General features: G+C 52.5%; 2 protein-coding genes across 2 annotated transcripts; both read left to right on the top strand.

The window, feature by feature from the left end:
- Positions 1-2976: 2976 nt before the first annotated feature.
- NCLIV_015060 (hypothetical protein) lies at positions 2977-9903 on the top strand (the record flags this gene model as incomplete). Its single annotated transcript, XM_003881695.1, has 8 exons — positions 2977-3194; positions 3315-4124; positions 4479-6154; positions 6426-6809; positions 7190-7763; positions 8235-8797; positions 9009-9178; positions 9622-9903. 8 exons carry the CDS (start codon positions 2977-2979, stop codon positions 9901-9903), a joined length of 4677 nt encoding a protein of 1558 aa, XP_003881744.1.
- A 4043-nt stretch (positions 9904-13946) lies between these two features.
- Positions 13947-16047, top strand: NCLIV_015070 (hypothetical protein; the record flags this gene model as incomplete). The annotated part of the gene is made up of 4 exons (XM_003881696.1): positions 13947-14075; positions 14379-14465; positions 14575-14886; positions 15655-16047. 4 exons carry the CDS (start codon positions 13947-13949, stop codon positions 16045-16047), a joined length of 921 nt encoding a protein of 306 aa, XP_003881745.1.
- Between the last annotated feature and the right edge of the window lie 5011 nt (positions 16048-21058).

Consider the following 21058-nt stretch of genomic DNA (forward strand, 5'->3'; position numbering starts at 1 on the left):
TCCAGGAATTTTCCGGAACGGACCACCGCCTGTGCCGCTCTTGCAAGTGGAAAGAATATGTTTGTAGTGGAGTTTGCATTGCCTCCCCGCTTCCACCTCCCGGGTGGGGACGCACTGCTGTGTCCATTGTATATCCGTACTCTAGTGTGCGCACATACCAACTAACATCATGTAAATTCGGTGCCTCTTGCCAGCTCCCCGCGGATTCGAGAGGAAACTGGAGTTCGCGTCAAGCTAATACAACGCGGACACACAATGCGTCTAAATGAACCTAAGGAACTAGCCGAAAAGAAGAGGAAAGATTTGACGTTACTGTGAGACGGCGTAGCCTCCGCTGGGATGGGGACAACCTTGGTGTCAATATTCGATAGATGACGTTACATGGGAGGATGATAGCAAATCTGAGCTGCCAGAAAGAACACATCTATGCCGTACACGCTGGTAACATTTCCACCCGACTTTTGTGCTCTGTGGATATGCAGGTCTTTTTCGTTGTCACTGCAGTGCGGTGCCAGCGGGGCAGTCCATCGTCATGAGTATGAACAAATGTTGAAGCTACCAAAGACAACAGAGTGCACATGCCAGGACTCAAATTGGCGAGGACTCAAACTGGATTCTACAGCGTACCCAACGAATTGCTGTGTGGTTCCACAGAGGATCCACAGTAACGCCATCAAGCCGGAACTGAGTGGCCGCTAAACGCCGGCGTCCAAGTTTCTCCCCCCGTTGAACAGTCCCAGTTCAGTGTCTTGGGGTAATAGCATCTTTTTTGGGGTCGCTTGTTGTCGCCGGTAACGCCCGCAAACCATAAGGGTCCGTGTACGACTGGTCGACAAACTCTCAACGGGGGTGGTATTTTGCACTTGAACTTCCGCCGCGTCCCTGGTTGCAGGGTATGAGTCACATGCATCCTCTATCTTTCAGCTGCTAAATGTTGCAGTTGTGGCGAAATCTCTTCCCTGGTGAGATCCACACGCTAGAACCAACGTATGCTAACATCCCACGGCAAACGAGAGGGCGGTATCGAACGCAGTTTTCAGAGTTTTCGTTACCAGGGCCATCGGTGCCGCGGCTCCCCTCAGACTCCCCCAGAGGAGATACGACGAAGGCCAAAAGGATAACCCTTCAGGGCGATTTACAGCCCTTCCTCCCCGCGATAAGCTGCGGAATGTCGCCATCAGCTGGAGAAGGGGACTCAGATGAAAACCGGTCCCTTCTTTTGTCGAAATCTCTTTCTGCCGTTGCATGGTTTTTCCATTTTTTTCCATTTCATCACCACGCTATGCGTCTTACTAGCGCCCCCTGAGCCTCGCCCTCTCCGAGCTCCCGCCGGCTCTCCTCACCGAGCAGCTTGCCGCGAGATGGGATCGACGTATCCGCGAGCTTCGCGAGTGTTTTCGTCGGGGGCTTCGATGCCGGAACGACTGGAGAGGGGAACTCTTTTGAGTACGTCAAATGCGAGCAAGTTTCTCTTTCTTTCTTGAACAAGCTTGCTGTGTCGGCGGATGCCATTCCCGAAACGTACCAAGCCTTTGCAAAGAAGGACATGCTAAAAAGGCTTGTCGCAAAAATAGGGCTGCGTGCGGCGTTTGGTACGAGAAGGAATATATCCGGCGAGTTGACATGACGGCATCCAAGGTGGGTGGGACTCTGAAACATGTCCACCTTGGCCGGCTGCAGTGTGCATGGGAGAATTGCATTTCGCCGCAAAACGCTGTAACTGTGCCTTAATCTTTGCACTTTGTGGAAGTCACAAAATGTTTGTGCGACCTCAGAAAAAGGGCAGCCGGTTGGAACTTCTTGCGATGCCTTTCTACTACGCGCCGTCGCACTTGGGACTGGGAAGAAAGTGCTGAGCTAATTGCCGGCAGCTTGCTAAGCGTCCAGGCTCCCGCAGTGTACTCTCTTCCATTTCCGTGTGTTGCATGACTTACGCTTTTTGGTAAACCACTCTTCAGCGAGAACGTAGAGCGCCCCCTGTGTCCGTTCTAAGCTCGACTGCATCCGTCAGCACTGTCCACGGTGTGTAGCGCTGCGTCCAGGCGTCGTGTCACTCGTACTGCATGGTCATATTTTTCCTGCGGAGGACACTGTATCGTTCATAGTGGGGCGATTGCCTTTTTCCCTTTCGTCTTGTAAGAACTGTGCTGTCCGGGCTTGTTTCAAAAGGCCATCAGACACATCTTCTGCCGTTGTTCAGCGGACGCTGCTGGCCGCACTGCAACCAGGCTGCCGTGCACCTAACGCCTTGTGTCCCGGTCAGCGTCCATTCTCCAAAATGCATCATCATGCGTGTTTCTGCACGTCGCACGGCTTTTTAACAAACATCGTTGACGTCGCTCGGGACGAGTTGTCCGGCTGCTTCGACTACTCGGCGTGACGTTTCTCCCCAGGCAAGAGCTAGGGCGACGAGTGGTCCCTTGGCATCGCTTCGCTCATCGCCGTTGTTGCTCAACGATGCTTTTCCTAACAAGGCCAGTCATTCTGCGGGGTACTGCCAGTGTGGATATCCGCCACTCGAGATTTCGTATGTGTGTATCTTGAGTGTATACTTGCTGGGCATTTCAAGCTCTTCATCGCGCTTTTGGCGAATCCAGAGCGGCAGGGGACCCGACCTGGCGTCTCTCGTCTTCAGTCCGTGCGTAACGGCCCGTGTGCCGTTTCAACTGCGAGAGCAAGAACATTGTTGTGCCTCAGTGGCGAGGTTTTTTTGTATGAAGGGCCTAGCCAAGTCCTTTATGGTCTGCGCTCGGTAACCTTCCGATCCACAATATAGGAGGCGTTCCTCCTCCAAGGTTTAAAGATAGTTGCCCAGGCCAGCTGTGTATCCGCAGGGGCGGCTTCGACGCGCGGGCTTGTTTGCTTCTTCCCTGTGGGCCGTGTCTGTCCTCGAGCCGGGGTTTTATCTGGTGACGGACCGCAGTCGCCGGTTCTGCTCAACTGACCTCGCAGGGGAAAGCACACAAAGTCGCCATCATGCAGCTTCCAAGGTTCCTGTGGCCGCACGGAGGATCGTACAGTCGGCCGGAGGGGCAGGAGGTGGAGTGGACCACAGCGACGATTTTTCCGGCACAGTCTTCCGTCGGTGCCAATGTCGTGCGCAGGTTTGAGAGAGGCATTCGCCTGGCGTTGGGAGGCGCGCTGGTGTACGTACTCTCCATGATCGATATTCCCTCGCTCGACTACTCGTTTCGGTATGTCGCGCCGTTCGTCTATTGGGTCGTGGCCTCCCTCACGCCACCATTCTGGAGTACCGTCCCGCTCCTCCTTTTCGCTGGCTTATTTTGCATCGTCTGCGTGTGCGGATGTGTCAGCGCACTAGTGGCGCTGATGTCCCTGGGTGACCCGCATGGAAAGATTGCAGCCGTTATCGTATTTAGCCTGTTTGTGCTGTGGGCCCTTGGTCTAAACGTGGGAAAACACAAGGAGATGACCATCATCGGCTCCTATATTTTCATGTATGTCATGCCGCTAGCAACGCTCATTGCGTTACCCTATGCTGTCGGAGGAGTTACGATTCCCATTTCCCCGGAGATCATCCTGAAACTGAAAACGTTTCTAGAAAGCGGGTCTCCGACGGCGCTAGAGCTGGTAATTCAGGTCTTGGCCGGGTACGTGGGAGAAAACCCTGAAAACGTTAGGGCCTTCATAAACAAGTTTTTTTCCGATCCGCGGCTGGTTAACCTGATTATCTTGAAAATCAACGCCCAGACGCACGCACAAGTGCCGCTGTTTCCATTCATCGGGAAGCTCGACCCCGCAGTCGTCCTGCAGAAGTTCATGACAGTCATTTTCTCCCTGTTTCCGGGGGACAATGTTATCGATCTTCACTTCTCACTATCAAAAGTGGATGAACTGGATGCAGCATATGACTGGCTCAATGGTGCCCCGTGCAGCGTGTACGGGACACTCAACTCCGGCATTTACATCACCGTGGAGACGGGCCTTTGGCTAATCCGAGTGCTGTGGACAGCTGATGGCCGAGTAGGCTTCCTCCGTAATCTCATTGCATTTGCTGCCCTTGGCTACGCTATTTGGGTCCTTGTCATGCTCATCCCTCCTATTCATCGGCAACGCGACGTCGTTCGGAGAGATATGGCAAACTGCACGATCAACATCAACCGGTGAGGAACCAATGAAGCCGCGTCTTTGAGGACTAGGGCGCTAGAAGCAGATCCGGCTGAGCGAATCGGGGCTTGATGCGGTGCCTCAGTGAAAATATTGGCGCATTCACGCGTGCGCGTCGGCTATTTATGGGCCAAAGGACGGGGAGAGAACGTGCCTGCTTGCCCACGGGGTGAAGGTATCGATGTAGCTTCCACGACAGGTGCGAGGCTCAATACATGCCCGTTTCTATCGCCGTTTTTCAGGTGGGCTGACCGGGGTCAAATCGCCTTTGACCACGCGGCGGAGAGGCCTTGACGGGGTTTTTGTCTCACGTGTTTTGTGCGATCTCTCTTGCGTGTCGCTCCGTACAGATGCCTTCGAGCGACGCGGGAAGTACTTCACTGTCTGGAGGCTTCTCCAGAGTCAGTGGCGCCGAACGGAGGGCGACACGGCTCACATTCTCCCATCTTGGGCTCCTCTGGACGGGCCAGCGATCGTGCAGGGCATCGACCTGCTTGCCCCATCGCGGAAGCACTGAGGGACACGGGCGACGCCAGCAACCAAGCCCATACAGCCACGAAGCCCCATCAGGGTGCCGCCTATCGAGAGGGAGACTCGAGGGGGGGACATACGAAGCTGGCAGTCTCGCCTGGACCAGGGGTGCCGCCAAGTCCGTCGTACATAAAGGCAATCTCCTTCTCCTCCGCAAAATTCGTCGAGGCGGTTGTGCCGTTGAAGCAGTCCATTGTGAAATTGACTGAAGATCAGAAGCGCGTGTTTATGTCAGGAATGGAGCCATACATGCTGAGTGTAGGGCCCAGGGTTTTCGTGATGAAGGAGGTGAACGAGGTCCGAGAACGGCTGCTTCAATGCGCCTCGTATGTGCAACAGCTTTGCAAAGTACTCTTTGACGTCGTACGAACCAGCGTAGTGAACAGTGAGTTCTCCATATGGACACCGACAGTGTACAAAATTGAAGCGATCATCGCTAAAGCCGAGGAGCTTTACCAGACTTGCGGGGAGCTCATTATGATGCAGCCTGCAAGAATCAACCGCGAAAAACACCGGGAGATTGTGGACGAGAAGCTGGCGCACCTGAAAGAGCTCGAGGTGGAGCTCGCCAGTCTGCATCAGGATATTAGCGCACTGGCGAACGAAGCCACAGACAAAGTGTTCTACGAGTTCGGTGGTCCTCCCCCAGCTACTGACGTGTCGTCCAGTCGAGGTCGCTCTCCCGCAGCTTCTCCGGCCTCCAAGGCTGAAATGCCATCGCCGGGTAGCCCCGTGGCCGCGCCGAAGGTCGAAGACACTGAAGCCGTCCGCCCAGCTCAGAAGGCTACCCAGTCGCAAGGCGAGTTTGGCGCGCCGCCGCCGGCAGGTTCCGAGGCGGATGCTCCAGCCCCTGAAGAAAACTCACAGGCTTCTGGCCAGCAGTCGCAACCCCCGCCTCGTTCGCAGGCACTTGGAACGTCAAAGCAAGAGGATCCAAGTGGGGGAGTGGGTGTGGGAGGTCCGGTAGACGCAGTTGCACTCAAGCGTGGACTTTCGGAAAGGGGAGAGGCGCGACACGGGGCCGATGCAGTCGGGGACGCGAGGACTCGGCGACACCATACCCACGCGGGCCACAGATACGAGTCAAAGGTACCGAATTCTTTCGCTTCCTTGGACCAGAAGGAAGCGAGAAACGTCAGCAGGACGATGGATCACATGCCCTTGTCGATGGCGCTTGTGGCCAAGTACCATGCGGCCTACAAGGAGCCTGTCGCTCTGGCGAAGGCAGTCCAAGCGTTGCACGAGGCTCAACGTCGCAAGACGTGGAAGAATCTTCTCGTAAACATCGCGTTCCCCTTCCTCCCCATGATGGTCCACGCTGCAAGGCTTACCATTACACCCCTTACGCAATTCTTGTTTTGGCGCAAGACGTGGCGTGGTCGGGATGCGTGGTGGCGACATCCGGAATTCTGGCATCTCGTCAAGTTTTTCATTCCCATGATCACCCTTTTTTCAGTCGCCGTGTTCGAAAAGGACGTGCTGCAATACACTTGGGGTGAGTTGAATCAGGTGGCTTTTTCGTTGGAGAGTTAGAGTCGCCAACCGGCAGCAGACGGTTGATCTCGGGAGCGTGGTACAACACTGAAGGCTGCTCCATCGTGCTCAGGATTTCGGAGCAGAAACGCAGCGACACTGCGCCCTTCGCACGCCGCAATCGCGTTTCGATTTGGAGGGACGTGTTTGCTGCTGGGAGATTCTCACCGTATTATAACTCGAAACCGCCATCGCAACCTTCTGTTTGTTCTGGTGGTATGACACTTGTGCAGGCCAAGAACTCACAGATGAGCCAGTGATTCTCGACTACTGCCTTCAAGGCGTCACGACGCGAACAGTGCCGTGGATCATGCTCGGTTTCCTCACCTGCCTTCAAACTACGTACAACGGGACGGTTTTCCGCGGCATGAACCGTATTATCGGTATTGTTGCTGGATCGGGCACAGCGTGGATTGTCATGTACGTCTGCGGTCACAGCGTGGCGAAGATTGTTTGCTTCAGTGTGGCTATCCTCTTTGTCGTCGTCTTCTGCACCACTGACATGGAAAACCCGAACTACGGCTTCCACGCAGTCTGGGGCTACGCTGGCATGGTCTCCACATACACCCACACTCTCATCGTTGGTCTTGCCTTCGAATCCCTAGGAGGCCTCACAGGTGAGTTCTGATGGGTCGGGTGCGGCGCCGTGGACGCGCCTTTATTCGAACTCTTGAGATCGCCCATCAGTCGTGTGAATGCAGCGTCTGTCGGTCATGTACCTGGTCCTACAGCGTTTATCACGGGGAAGTCACTGTGTGAGGTTGCAGTACAAGCCAAGCGTGATTTCGAAGATGATGTGGCAAACCAGCTTGGACAGTCAGGAGCAGAACAGGACACCTTTTCCGAGCAGCATTTGACACACATGTGGGCGGTGGACAACTCTGATCATTCCTCGGAGGGCGAGACGGAGTAGCCACCCCCCGCGCGGCCCGTGCTCACCGGTGACTTCCTGTGTCATCCCTTGTTTGGAAACTGGCGTGCCTGTGGATGCGTTCAGGATCGCGAGATTACCTCGTGGTGACCAGAATCGTCTCCAACCTCCTTGGCATATTGCTGGCACTCGTCGTCGCCCACGTGCCCCCGGTTTGCAGCGGCAACAATTCCGCGTCAGAGCGGTACGGAGATTCGCTCAAGTGCTGCGCGCAGGCCATCGAGAAGGCAGTCCAGTATTTGCTGGAGGCTTCCGAAACCGCAGCCGACCCGGTGCTGGAAAAAATGTCAAATTTCCGGTTCAATGCACAAGTGCCTCGCACCGCGAACAACTCGCCGGAGTCCTTGACCACAGCAGGCAATTCGCAACAAGCCTCACACATTGATGCGTATTTCCCGACACTCGCCCACGCAGACGCTGCAGGCGCGGTGACCGTAGCCGCTGCTGCGCAGAACGCGATGCCATTGATTAGCCCGGTGGAGGTGAATGAGCATTCTGGACCCAAGTCGTCCCCTGGCGCGGAAAGGCCGGGAATCCGGTCGAAGGGGGCGAGCCTGACCAACACACTTACGGGCCCAGACGCTCGAATGTCCGGGAACTCTGGAGACGCAAACGGTGTATCTCTGCCGAATGTCAAAGAGTGAGTATCTATACCTGTCGCGTCTTGATTTTTGACCAGATGGGCAGAAAAATCGGTATATGGGGCATCCGTAACGACAGGGGAATCTCGTCACCGGCGTTTTCTGGATGCCCGAGTTGCCTGAGGCTGCGGAGTGCAGATCTCTTTCGCGGTCGTGACTCCTGTTTATTTTACCTGCTCCACAGCTTCAGAAAATATCTCCGTCACATATAAATTGAAAAACGCCTAACGTGTCTAGGCGGGAGTCGAGGACAGCGAACTGAACTTTGCGCTCCTAGAACTCGGGTGCGTTTCATCACGTGTCCTCACAGATTAATACAGATCTTTTCTCCGTACGGAGATCCACCGCAAGCGATATCGCGGGTATCACTCAGGACACCGATGTCGTCCGGGTGCGCGCGCAGCCTTTAGGGAAAAAACGAGGTCGAACTGTTCCAGCGTTTGTTTTTTTTTTGTCTGTGATGGATGCAGCGTGCCGGATGACTCTCTGCAGGAGGCTCTGAGACTTGTTCGAGGGCCTGCAGCAGACTATCTGGAAGCAGGACAGCGCTTTTACAAGGAGGGTTGCAGTAAACTTTTGTACTTCCCGTGGCGAACCAATCCTGTGCTCGAAGAAGTTTACCTGGCTGTGGGAAGCATGAGGAAACGCGTGGAAAACATGTGTGAGTTGCTCAAAGATTTTATGACTGAGGGCTATGGCCTCGACGATCGAATGTTTGCGTTCTCTGAACCGCCCACTGACAAGGAAGGAGAGAACGCACCTGAAAAGCCACGTTCTCGTCCTTCTCTCGGGAATGCCGGAGACGCTCCTTCTGCAGGCAATGATGGCCCACAGGCGGGCGGCGAAAATGCCACCGGAACGGAAGCCGGGGACAAAGCTGCAGATGGTGCATCGTCGACGCCGGAGATTGTCGTTCACGCCGTTGCCGCTGCGAACAAGCAGCGAGGCTACGGAGACAAGCGAAAAGGCAGTCTCTATGTGCTCAAAGAAGGCAATGCAACGGCGATCACCGAACTCTTTAAAACCAACTCCGGTAAGCAACGGAGGTGATCGCTCCATTCCGTGGACTACGGATGAGGTGCGCGTGGTCCTGATTCCACACCCCGGGGTTTTTGACTGTCTGCCATCTTAGGTCGTGGTAAACGTCGTGAATCGACAGTCAGTTCCAGAACGCGCGTGGGCTTGTTGCCTCTGTAACCCGCGCTCATCCGAGCTTTGTGTGGGTGCGCATCGTGGGTCTTTAGGTGCCCAGCTTCGACGCGAAATGGCAGCCGCTGTTCGGGCGTTGACAGAGTTGTCAGACGCAGTGACGATGGAATTGAGGATTCTCGTCCCAACCACAGTCGATAGGTTCATGGAGCGTCTTACTGGGTCGAAAAAGAACACCCAGGTGGAGCCAGAACTTCCAGATGCGGTAAGTTTCTTCTGCAGCGCAGAGATCTGGGGTTGCGAAGGCGTCGAGGGCTGTGTTTCAGGACGCGTGTGGGCGTCACGTTGCTGTTCCTTGTTCCAGTCTAAACTTTTTCATCCCAGTGCTGCGGCCGAGGAGAGCGGCAGACGGGGCACGTTAGTGCTCTGAGTATGAGAGGGATGGTTCAAGCCAGAAGTCGACAGGGCAAGCAGGTGAACAACCGGGAATGATCAATTTTCCCTTTTCTACTGCAGTGCATGCAAACAGACATCCGTGCAACCTATGTTGGGACAGGAAAGCGTCGGTGCATCTAGCGGCCCGGCGATGTGAGCAGAAGAAATGTTTCATGCCCGGTAGAACTCAGCAGTCAAAAGCCCTTGGTCTCTGTGGGGTCTAGGGGACACGCGAAGAAGTGCCTTTTCTGTTCTCGGCGTGCATGTTCACAGGTTCATGAAAGATGCCGCGACCACGCAGAAACTGCCTTCAGTCACTTGTTGCTGACGCTGTCCAGCTGTCTTGTAGAACACCGCCTACTCTTCGAGGAAAGTATTGCTCGAAGGCGCGCGGCGGCTTTCACGGTGATGGCGGTCATATATTACCTGGACATGCAGAAGCGTTCCCTTGATATTATTCGCGAGTCTCTGGTTGCGCGCCGGGAAAACACTCCACAGGATGGCTGGTGTCCTTGGTGTTGCCGACCAGGCGTGGAGACGCTTGGTATTGACTAAAGAGCATCTCTGCTTGGTGCAGGCCAGCTGGGGAGAGAGCCTGTTTTGCCTATGCCAAAAGAGCCACTCGTCACTCCGGTATTTTGTGTACAAGACACCTTTGAGAAATGTCACAGTCCTCTGAGAATTATCGTGTAGAAAGTCACGAATGCGGTCGCTCACGTTCGCCTCTCCGCAACCGTGTCACTTCGCCGCGGGGTCTTCTGTCGTGCCTGGGACGCTCGGTGACAGCGGAACCTCAAGACGGGAGTTGTACTTCGTCAGTCGGGGTATGTTCCCGGAAATTCGCGTGGATTTTAAAGAGCAATTACATCTGTACATCACTTTTTTGAGCCCTGAATCGCGGCCTCTGGGGTGTCATCTTGAAAAGCGAAAGTCATAGTTTTGGGTCGGGACTTCCTCGCCACGCGCCTCCGGCCGCATGTCGTGTGACATTTTCAGGGGAGTGTGCTTTAACCGGCGTAGAAGCTGCTCACCTGCTTGCGGTTTCTGCACTTAGTCCCATTTCTGCTGTCAACACAAGCACCGCCGCCTCATTGCGACGCGATGATGTGCGCGTGAAGCAGGTGTTTTTTTGGAAGGGAGTGGGAGGAGAGAATCCTCCACATTTAATGAGGTCCTGACAGCTCGCTGCTCATTGGCACTCGCGTCGCTGTTGTCCGAGGAAAGTGCAGGTCCCACGTGTCGATGCGTCCTACAGTTTTTTACCCGTCTCCGTGATGAACTTTCGAGTCCGCAGCAGTGGCATGAGCTGGGTTGGTCTTCTGTCGTAGAGACAGCGAGGCATCATCAGTCGTTCGCAATTCTGTCCTGGCAGTTTTCTTCCGTTCAACAGAATTTTTTGCGAAGCAAATTCGTGGTTCTTGCGTCCGTGTTGAGCTTCACAGTAACCTCCGCGAATCCGACACGCTACGGGGGCCGAGCTGCGATGAGGCAGAACAGGAGGCGGTGCTGTTCTCAAGTGAATTTGTCCATTCTGGAAGACGCATCATTGCGCGATTGGTTTGTATCTACGAAAACTTCCTTTGAGAAGAACGGCATATATGTCAGTTGTGTGTCATGCTTGTCAGCCTCGACGTGGCGACTGGCAGCTGTGTCCCGGCTCGCCCCAAGACATCCAGCATTTGTGGCCCAAAGATACACTCCTGATTCACCCGCATATGATGCTCGACATTTCCCAACACATCACGTGATAACACAAATGGCGTTCAGCAACGCTGGGAGCGTAGTCCATTTGATCTGGTCAGGGGCACAGCGTAGCGCTGTTGGCCATCACGCTGACGCCCATGCTGTGGCTTTCCAAGCGGTGCCGAAACGCAGTTCTGTTTGGGGCGGTTGTGACGCCTCCAGCGGGCGGTAGTGTGCGTGCTGAGAGTCGTTTCCTAGACGACAGGCTACGCTGGCTCTCTATAGAGTACTTCACACGGCAGTAGCTACTCTGGCGATGGATGTCGGTCTGCAATGACGCGAGGTACACGTGCGCGATGGCAAATTTCAAGACGCATGCAGATGGGGATAGCCCCGTGCTTGTGAGTGAGGAGACTGCTGCACCATGTGTCTCCGGGAGCAAGACCTATGAAGAGCCTGGGGATAGCCAAGCGCGAAACTCCTCCATTCTGACTTTATCCAGAAGAGAATCCTACAAGCGAGAATGGATTTTACGTTCGTTTCATCTTCACATTGTCGTGGGCCCGGTAAATTCAATCCCCGGAAAGGGGCCAGCTCCGCGAATCGCGTTCCCGCAGCTGCCTTCCGGGACCTTCAATACTCGATGAATTTTTGATAACGAAAAAGGCGTTCATCCGGTTACTCAACAGGCGCCAGGTCAAGAATCTAACAAAACCCCTCTGTCTGTTCTACAGCTGCAGACACACGGATGTTTTAAATGCCCCTTGAAATAAACGCTGATGGGTCTGTGGATAAAGTTGGCTGCCGGTGCAGCGTCGCGCGCACTTCCAAAAAGTGAACAGAGAAGGGATGGAACCAAAAAATGTATACGAAAAAAGGCCTGAAGCGCCTTCGCTCAAGCATGAGTACGTTACTGGGGGACTTTCAGTATCCATCATACTGCATGCATTCTATGCTTCCTCTTCTGCGGAGGTTACCCATGCCATCAAGCTGGCCCGCAAAATCTGGTGCAGTCTCTCTCCGTCTCTTCTGCACTCGCCTTCCACAGGGTAGAAATACGAACGTGACGTACGCGATCAGCAAACAGATCTGCGATAAGGCACAAACACATATACCCTCATAAACTTTCGGGTCTAGTGCCTGCTACAGTAGAATCCGATGGGCGCGTGATGGCCCGGACGGCGGGCCCTCTCCTACCGTAGCCACGATCCAGCGTGGGGACGTGCTACATTTGCCAGGACAGTTGAAGGCTCAGTGTGACCTATGGCTTTCTCGCTGTTGTGTCTTGTGCTCCCGTAGTCACATCAAGCTAAAGAGGGCTATCTCCCTCCGGGGAAAGGGCATGTCACCAGATGGGAAAATGATCGTCACCCTGGCTACCCCAGTGAAAAAACAAGAGCGTCAGACTCTCCCTCGAGTCCCCCTAGGAGGTGCGTTTCTCACCCATACACAAAAAGATGTGCTAGACGTGAGTCATCAGCTGCTTACCGCCAGAGAACATGCTAACGCAAGGAGGAGAGCAGTCTGAACGGGCAACTGAAGCGGGGCATTCATTTTGGCCGACCACCCCAGGGCAGTCGTCCACCGTATCCTGCCTATCCCGCCGGTTTCGGAAGATGCGCCTGCAGGGAAAACGGCATGCAATAAGGGGAACGGGCTTTAACCTGTCGGGCTGGAGTGAAAACCGGGTGATATTGGCGCGTTCCAGGATAGATGTTCGTTCTGCTTTCTCTTGGCACCTGCGGAGCTTGGATCAGGACCAGGTTTCGAGGGAACTTCGGCGAGCTCGCCCTGCGTGGCATCTCTCGTCCTTGCTCTACGCGTCGCCACAAACAGAAGGATGGCAGGCACTCTCTTGCAGAATCGCCGGAGGGTGGCGTCGCCGGGCCGAGTGTCACATCCTACGGAACTCCTGACTGCACACCGACGAACGTATTATATCTTCAGCTTGGACATGCTTTCAGTGCACCAAGACGCACATGCATTCAACGTTTCAGTGGCGATTATTTGTCAGCGTGGGGCCGCAGCCACGGGGCTGTTTGGCATGCACACCCATCGAGCGATCAGTACCGGGGCTGAACCGCAGAATATATCTTACGTTCCCAAGCGACCTCAAATTTGACTGCACCATACAGTTCTAAACGCAAATAATTAAATTTCCCCTGGAGCCGCAGGCCTCGCAGTGCATCCAGTTATAAAAGCAACGCGTTACAGAAGGATGAGTGTCACACATGGGCCGGAGAACGCCCCTTTGAATTAGATGGACTGACCAGAATAGGAAACCCTGTCACTGGATACACCTTTTTTCCCACGTTTTCGTTGCCTTCCCAGCCGAATTCGCCACTTGCCTTTTTCTTCTTTTATTTTATGGCGATGCGCTGTTCGGCGTCCCATACATATATATATATATAAATATCGTGTCCGCCGTTAGCTTTTTAGCGTGTCCTGCGTGACTGTTCTCAACCCCGATCGCTTGAACGCGTCCCCGTCTACCCGATATCCCCGATTTTGGTCCGCCAGGGAAAAGCGCTCTCCTGAATAGATCTGCGTAGTTGTCAGTGGCAATACTCACGTGTTTTGCAGACAATTCCACCGTGTTGAAACGGCGTGCAGCCAAGAGCCAGCTTTTGGAACACTGGAACCACATGCCGAAAAGTTGTAGAGGCTGGTGGATTCGTTGGAGCAGCAGCTGGCAGCTTGGTCCGCTGCCACGAAAACGGGGGGCGAGGGTGGGGTAATTGCTTCTGCATGCAGATCTCTCAACGGCTGGAGTTGGGTTACCCGTCTTTCGTACTGTGTCGTGAAACGCTTGGCAACAGCTCTGCACACCACCTTCCCCTCACTTTGCGCAGTTTCGCGTCAGCCTGCTAGACACGTCTACACGCGACGTAATTTGTCCTTCTTTCACAAGACAAATGCCGACGAAGGCAAAGAAAAATGGAGGCAAGAAAATGCCGGAGGCCGAAAGTCCTGCAAGGGCAACAGCGCTTGCACCGGATGAGAAACAGCAGCTGCAGATTGCTGCCAAGGAGACATACTTAAAGGTATATACGGTTCCAGTGAGGAAACAGAATGCTCCTGTTTGCGGCGGTGGCCAACACCGAAACGCCACGAAAATGTGTGTATTCGCGAACGGTTTGATAACGAGACCACACCTCCGTCGATAGATGTATGTACTTGTCCCTTCGCGGGAGGCTACATGTTACTTGAAACCCGTCGTAGCCGGTCACGCATCCTTCACGGGAACGCACGATTGTTGAGATAGCTCTTCTAACGCAAGTCGGCCGCGGCTGGGAGACGTCTCTTACTAAGGCCCTGCTGCCTTCTTGGGAGTGTGTATCATCCAGGGCCGTGCCCAGAGCACGCTGAAAGTTGCGACACACAACAAAAGCAAGATTGTTGTAAAGTGGCTCCCTGTAATGAGAGGAATGAAGGTACGTAAACAGCGCAGACGCGCAATCGTTAAAATGCCGCAGAGTGCGACCGAAAAAACGTTCCTTTACGGGACAGCGACCTAGTTCGTATCCATTCTCCGTTGAACAGCTTCAAGAAATACGGAAAGACGTCGACGACTACATCGCGAACCGCGAGGTCCACGCAGAACGCACAGATGCCCGGCTGGAAATGAAAGACCTCGATTTGGACGATGCGGAAGAACACCAGAATATGATTGTTTCTTCTCACAACGTTAATATTAAGAAACTGATCGAGTTGCAGTCGGCACGAATGGAAAATTTGGAACAGAAATTCAGGGAGCATCTCTCTTTCCTTCAGCAGCAATTTCAGGAAGACATCGGAAACATCACTCAAGTCCACAACTCGTTCAAGCAAGAACTGGAATTGATTGTGCAGCAGGTACGACTTAGCCAGTCACGGATACAATTTCACATGTTCGCCACAAATTCACCACACAAAATGGTGGTAGCCGCTCTACTGTCCCCCGCATTTCCACTAGTAGAGGAAAATCGTCGTTCATGCGTCTTGCACACTCATTGAATACGGAAGAGAACAGTAAATGGGGTGAGCTACTTCAAGAAATTTACAAAAAATACAGTGAACGGCGGGTACGCCTGATCGGTGGATGGATGTGGCAGCCCATAACTGAAGACCAAAATCAGGGTTCGTGAAGGACAAAGCAAATCTGCGGAGCCCCGATGGTAGACCTAACATGCTGGCTAAGAAAACAGACTCACGCTGCTTTAAGATCACTAGCTAAACTGTCCTGGCCTGGAAGGCTGCCTGACATGTACTGAGGTGTTTCTATGCCATAGGAGGCAATGCCAACATCATTACTCTTCGCTTACAGTGAAAAACGATGTATCCCGTCTTTGCCGCACGCCACATGGCTGACCCCCAGCGTTGCAGTCATATTCCCGGTGGAGTCACCACACCTTGGTGACCCCCATGTTGGACACGCTGCACAGACGTCCTGTTGGAGTCGCCCGCAAGAAGGATGATTTCCTTTGGGCACCTTGCAACTTCTCTTCGTTACAGCAGAACAGTACCCCTGCCCCAGAGAGCAGCAGTCGTCATTGATTGTGCTGTTAATGTGTAGGGAACGGGCATTTTCTTGTGACAACGCTTCGGTAGAGCTCGCTTTCACGGCCTTCCTTTCTGGTGCAGGTCGAGAAGGAAGAGACACTGCGGGCTAACGAGGAAACGACAGAACACAACACGCAGTATGAGTTGATTCGCAACAGAAACATCGAGGCAGACCATCAGGTGAAATCGGCGTTAGATGAACAGATCGACAGTCTCAAGGAACGCTGCGATACAGCTCTCCAGAACTACCGATCCAGCACTGACGCAAATGCCCACGAGTACAGAAAACTCCTGCAGCAGGATGTAACTCTTTCAAAACAAGTGGACATCAAACTGAAGCAGGTCGAGAAGTTGCAAGCGGCTATCGCACATTGGAAGGCGAAACTTGCCCAGAATAGACAGGTGAAAAACCACGCAAATGACTTGGGGTCGGGCATCATCCAGATGGGACCACTGAAACGAGTTGTGGACTGAGCAAAGAATTTCGAGCCGCTGGCGATAGTTTTTCGTTATAGGTGCTTCTGCGAATAGGCCACTCGACGCTATACCATCGGTGGGGGGGAGGCGGCGTCACTGGATTTCCGTCTACTCCCCACGTTTCCGAAAGCAGTCTCCTGGTCAGATGTCTCTTCTTCGAAACATCCAGCACTCTGGTTTCTGTCTTGGCGTTTACCGGGCAGGTTTGTCGGTGCCACAGTTTTCCTCTCTGTCTATTGAAAATGCTTGTAACAGATGTGAATGTATCTCGTTGTCTCTGTCTATTTGCCTACCTTTTTATAGCTAATATTCTTGTTCTGTAGAGTCGCCTCTCGAAGCAACTGTGTATGTATTGATTTCTCTCTCCCATAGTGGCGCACGAAGGTTTTCCGTGCCGCAAGCACAAGTTTCGTGGGTTGCTAAGAAAATATAGGCAAAATGCAGCACAAGATGCCAGATAAATTCTCTACTACATATCGTCGGCTCAGCCACACTACCGGACTTTATACCCATGTTCTTGATAACATGAAACACTAGGGCTTTTCGAGCTGTCGTCGTCCGTCACCTCAGGAATGCGAGTCACGGAACGAGCAGATGAAGGGTGAAATCGAGCAATTGCGACGGCATTGCAAGGAGATGAAAGCACGAATGAGTAGAGCACGGTGAGAGGGGCGTTTCAATGCTGGGTTCAACTCCAGTTCGGATTTCTCCTCCTTCCAGGTGGATGCTCAGTTGATGGCTTTAATTAACAACGTTGTTTCCGTTTTGATCTGTCTATTGTCCGCATTAAGAGAATCTGATAAACAGCGACTGATTGACCTTTCGACGAACGCTCGAGAATGCAAGAAGAAGCTCACAGACCAGCTGAAGCTCGCAGAAAGGATTCTTCGGACAGCAGAACTCTGCAGGTATGCTTGCTGGAAGCTGCCAACATGAGTAAAGTGCATTGCACAGATGATTCAAAGACTGAAAGCGCAGGACGAATTCTTCGCATTATGAAATCCAGTGCTCTTCGACACAGACAAGGCGGGGCCGTCGTAACTGACCTGTTGTTCATAACGCGTTCGGAGATATGCATAAAACACGCCAACCAAAACCCCCTGCAATTGAGCAAAATTGCCGTGCAGCAGTCCTTCACGGACATTCACTTAATTGACACCGATAAACTATCTAAATTCGTATGTCATCACATGACCGCCATTTGGGAGTGAATCCTTCGATAAAAGCTGACAACCAAACCATCGTACTTACGAGACATTTTGGCGTCATGACAGATGAGTGGGTTACCACACTCAATCTTCGTAGGAAATTAGAGACTCCCCACGAGAAAGTTGCTCCTTTGCGAGCTCCACCCAACTGCACAGCCGACGACGTGGATTGGAATGAAGTCAGTGACGCACTGAAGGAGGAAATTCTGGTAGGCGAACAAACCGAGACGCTCCTTGAGTTATATCCAAGGGGCCCCGAAGTACACGCGCATCAGTTAGCTTGTTTTAGGACACCGGGCGATAGGGCTGTCGGTGCCCCAACAGCAAGGACTAACATAACGATGGCCCAAATTTTGCGTGGCTTTATCCCTCACCGAAGACAAGGAAGGCCGTTCTTCTCTGCAGTGAACGACTGTCGAGTACCGTAAGAGAAAATGTTCATGCAAGCATCGTTGCTAGTATGCCGGCGTGTGCAGGAAGTGCTGGGAGACGACGGCATCGATGAGTGGACGTACCTTGATAATTTCTTAAAGCGTTACAACAGAGTGCTCCTCGACAAGTAAACTAGAGGCCTCACACTCTCGGTCTTATTGAAGAAGACGACATGGCTATATCGTTTACTAGACCTTCCCAAAAATCATATGCACATGGCCACACGTGGTTAGAATATGAATATATGTATATATATATATATATATATATATAATGACGAGACAATGATGGCGCGATGCATGTACCACTGCCAGTGAACTAGCGGCGAATTTGAAAAGGTATATCTGAATACGGAGTTTCTTTACGGCCTGATTCGCTGTCTGTAGAGCCGCTCTGGTCTGTGGAAGAGACGCACATACTAAACCATGATCGTTATCTCTCCGTATGCACATGCGTACGCGTATGTGTAGGCACTGCAGGACTCATACGAGAGAACGTCGTATATCTGCTGGATTTCCTTCTCTTCTCTCTTCGCTCGGTGCAGATTAGCTTTCGAGAGGCAAAAGAAAGCGGTTGAGGAACAGACCGAGACACTGAAAACGAAACTGAGCAATTTCGTGCAAAGTATCTCAATCAACGAGGACACAATGACCAAGCCGAACTCCCTGCTGGTGGTGAACGCAACTTCAGCACTGTGCTAGTTGTGTATCCGCTTGACGCCCCCAGGCAAGGCTCTCCCCCAATCCTGATTCGAGACAGTCGACGCTGAGTTCACTCCTGCGTTTTATTTTCCTTGCAAGAGGACCCGTTACAGATTGGGAATACAAATGATTTCCTAACAACACGGTTGTCCAGATTATTCAAACGGTCAAGGAGATGTGCTGCGTCCGACTCATCCTGCTGGCCACCTATGTGCGTTACAGAATGTACACGGCATACCAAAGTGCGTACGCAAGTATCTTGTTTATTGTTTTGCGTTTTATTGTTTCCCATCATTGATTCTGACAGTGACTGAAGAGACATCAACTAGCAGAGCACCCCCCATACGGAGCACTGTCAGTCTTGCTGCTCTTCTGACGCCACTGATTGTACCGGTCACCATACCAAAATAGAAACCCCGTGCGATCGAGTAAAACGGAGCTGTACGGAAACGCATGCAAAGATATGCCTGCAGTTTTATTGCTCATGTTCGCCACCCTTAATCTTAGAGAATCGTACAGGCTGCTGCGCATGGTCATTTATTTTGTCATCTCTGGCTCGGAGAAATTTGGGCATGATGCGCTCTCTTGGTGCTGTGCTTGGCAGAAACTGCCGACTCTGGAGTTGCACGCGAGGGGACATTGGAACAGTACATTTCTCTCCTTTTCAAGAACAAATCTGCGAAAAAGCAGAAATCACCTTGCGTTTTGTCGGTGTTGATGGGTCGCAACAATGAACCAAAGTGAGAAAGTCCGCCTTTTTACCAGGTTTCAGTTTCGCACACAGCAATTGTCCCCGCTGACGGCCCGCAGCTTATTCTCTGCCCCATTGTTTCGACCATTCTACTCCACCATCCAGCCCAAAGCCAACTTTTGAACCATCGCATCTGCTAGAGTTTTTCTTTGAGTCGATCACTTCCTGCACGTTGTAGAGGTGTGAATGATCCCCAAACGAAAAGGTAACAAAGAGCAGTGAACTGAAAGATTCTAAGACTTGAGACCTTAACCTCGTGGCTGTTCCCTTTATACCGATGCCTTTTTATCGGGATGGTGTTGCACGGCCAAGACAATTACACTGGCAAGTCGGGGAAGAAACGCACGATATATGCTTGCAACGATACCATGGCAACACACCATCTGCACACATCCCTAACTCAATACGTGCCGAACAATCGCCGTTGGATCTGCCTTTTCTGTTCGAGACGTAGAGAGGGAGCAGGATTAGGGCACTCAAGGACCTGTGTATGATCTTGATTATTATAGGTAGCGCTATTCCACAAGCGACGTACAACTTATTTGTTATATTAGATACTATCTTATATCTTACTACCTGGTTGGTGCTAAATATGCTCAGCGATGCGGAGACCATGCGGTTTCACGAACCAAAGGCCATTCTATCTAACTTTCGCTAAGATAATATAATATGTAGCTCCGTTCGTGGAAATACCAGGCGTAAAAAGCGTTCATCCAGTTACTAAACAGGTGCCAGGCCAACAAGAATCCGCTTCGTGTATTCCGTAAATACTAACATCAGGAAGACTCTGCCTCAATGTTTCGTTGTCTCGTTCATTTCTCATTGGATTCACTCAAGTGCACTCAAAAGTTGTCCTCCCTAGTGGAGAGTGTGCGCTGTACACGTTCGCTTTCTTTTCCGGAACACAACTGTTTCCTCCCATCGCCGGCCTTCTGAGCAAGTCACTGAAATCGCTTCCGTGAGTAAACAGTGTGAATCGCACTTTCGGCTTTCTCCCTTCGTCCTCCGATATGCACCGGCACAGATGCTTTGGGAGGTTTGTCCAGTGCTGTCAAGCGGCTGCCTAACGGAGTTGCCTGAGGTGTTTTGTGTGCATCGTCAATGAGGGTTTGAAGTCCTGTAGCTCGGATGTGTACGACGTACCTTGGTGTTTTGAACTCATCAACCACGTAGATCTCACATTTCGTAAACACTTGGATTATCCAATTTTGGCTGCTGCCTCCGCGTTTTTTCCCGCTTGCTTACCCTGTCGTATCCCGGTTTCCGCTGCTAGTGCATGCAGCTTCCGTGAATACCGGGACCAGACTCTGTATGCATGCGACAGATCACGAAGGTGTTTCCCGCCAAAGTTCTGGCGACCCATCAGCTAAATCGAATTGAAAACACTGGAAATGCCTGTCCAGAAAAGCTAGGCAAGTGCTTCTTTCCTCTCTTTCTCGTTATGCGTGGCGCTGAGAACATGTAACGGACGTTCCGGCCACTAGGTAGGCGTCTGCGGCGCAGGACAGTTTCGTGTGGTTATAATAGGTCTACTTAGTTTCGACTGCAGTTTGGAATTTTCTGGAAAATATCTTCGTTTTTCGTCCGAGGGAAATTGTTTTCTTACAGACTGGTTGCTCACACCACCCGAGATTGGTTACGAAATCTTCTGGTTCATTTCGACTTAAAGAGTGTACGCCGCTGTTGCAATTCACATGCAGTCTCAATCATAGGCATACATTATCCTCCTTGACAAACACGAATTTTTCATCAGGCGCTGGTGGGCAAATGGCGGTGGCTGTATGCTGCCACCGTGCGAGCCCTCTCGCCTCAGCTTTTTTGTTGCGTCATTTATAGTAGATACTGCGACGATTCCCCCCGCCCCCCCTCCCCAAATCGCAAGCTCTTGTGACATGTGAGGTACAGAAGTGTGCACG

The sequence above is a fragment of the Neospora caninum genome, chromosome V (genome assembly GCF_000208865.1).
Source record: "Neospora caninum Liverpool complete genome, chromosome V".
NCBI classification, from domain to species: Eukaryota; Apicomplexa; class Conoidasida; order Eucoccidiorida; family Sarcocystidae; genus Neospora; species Neospora caninum.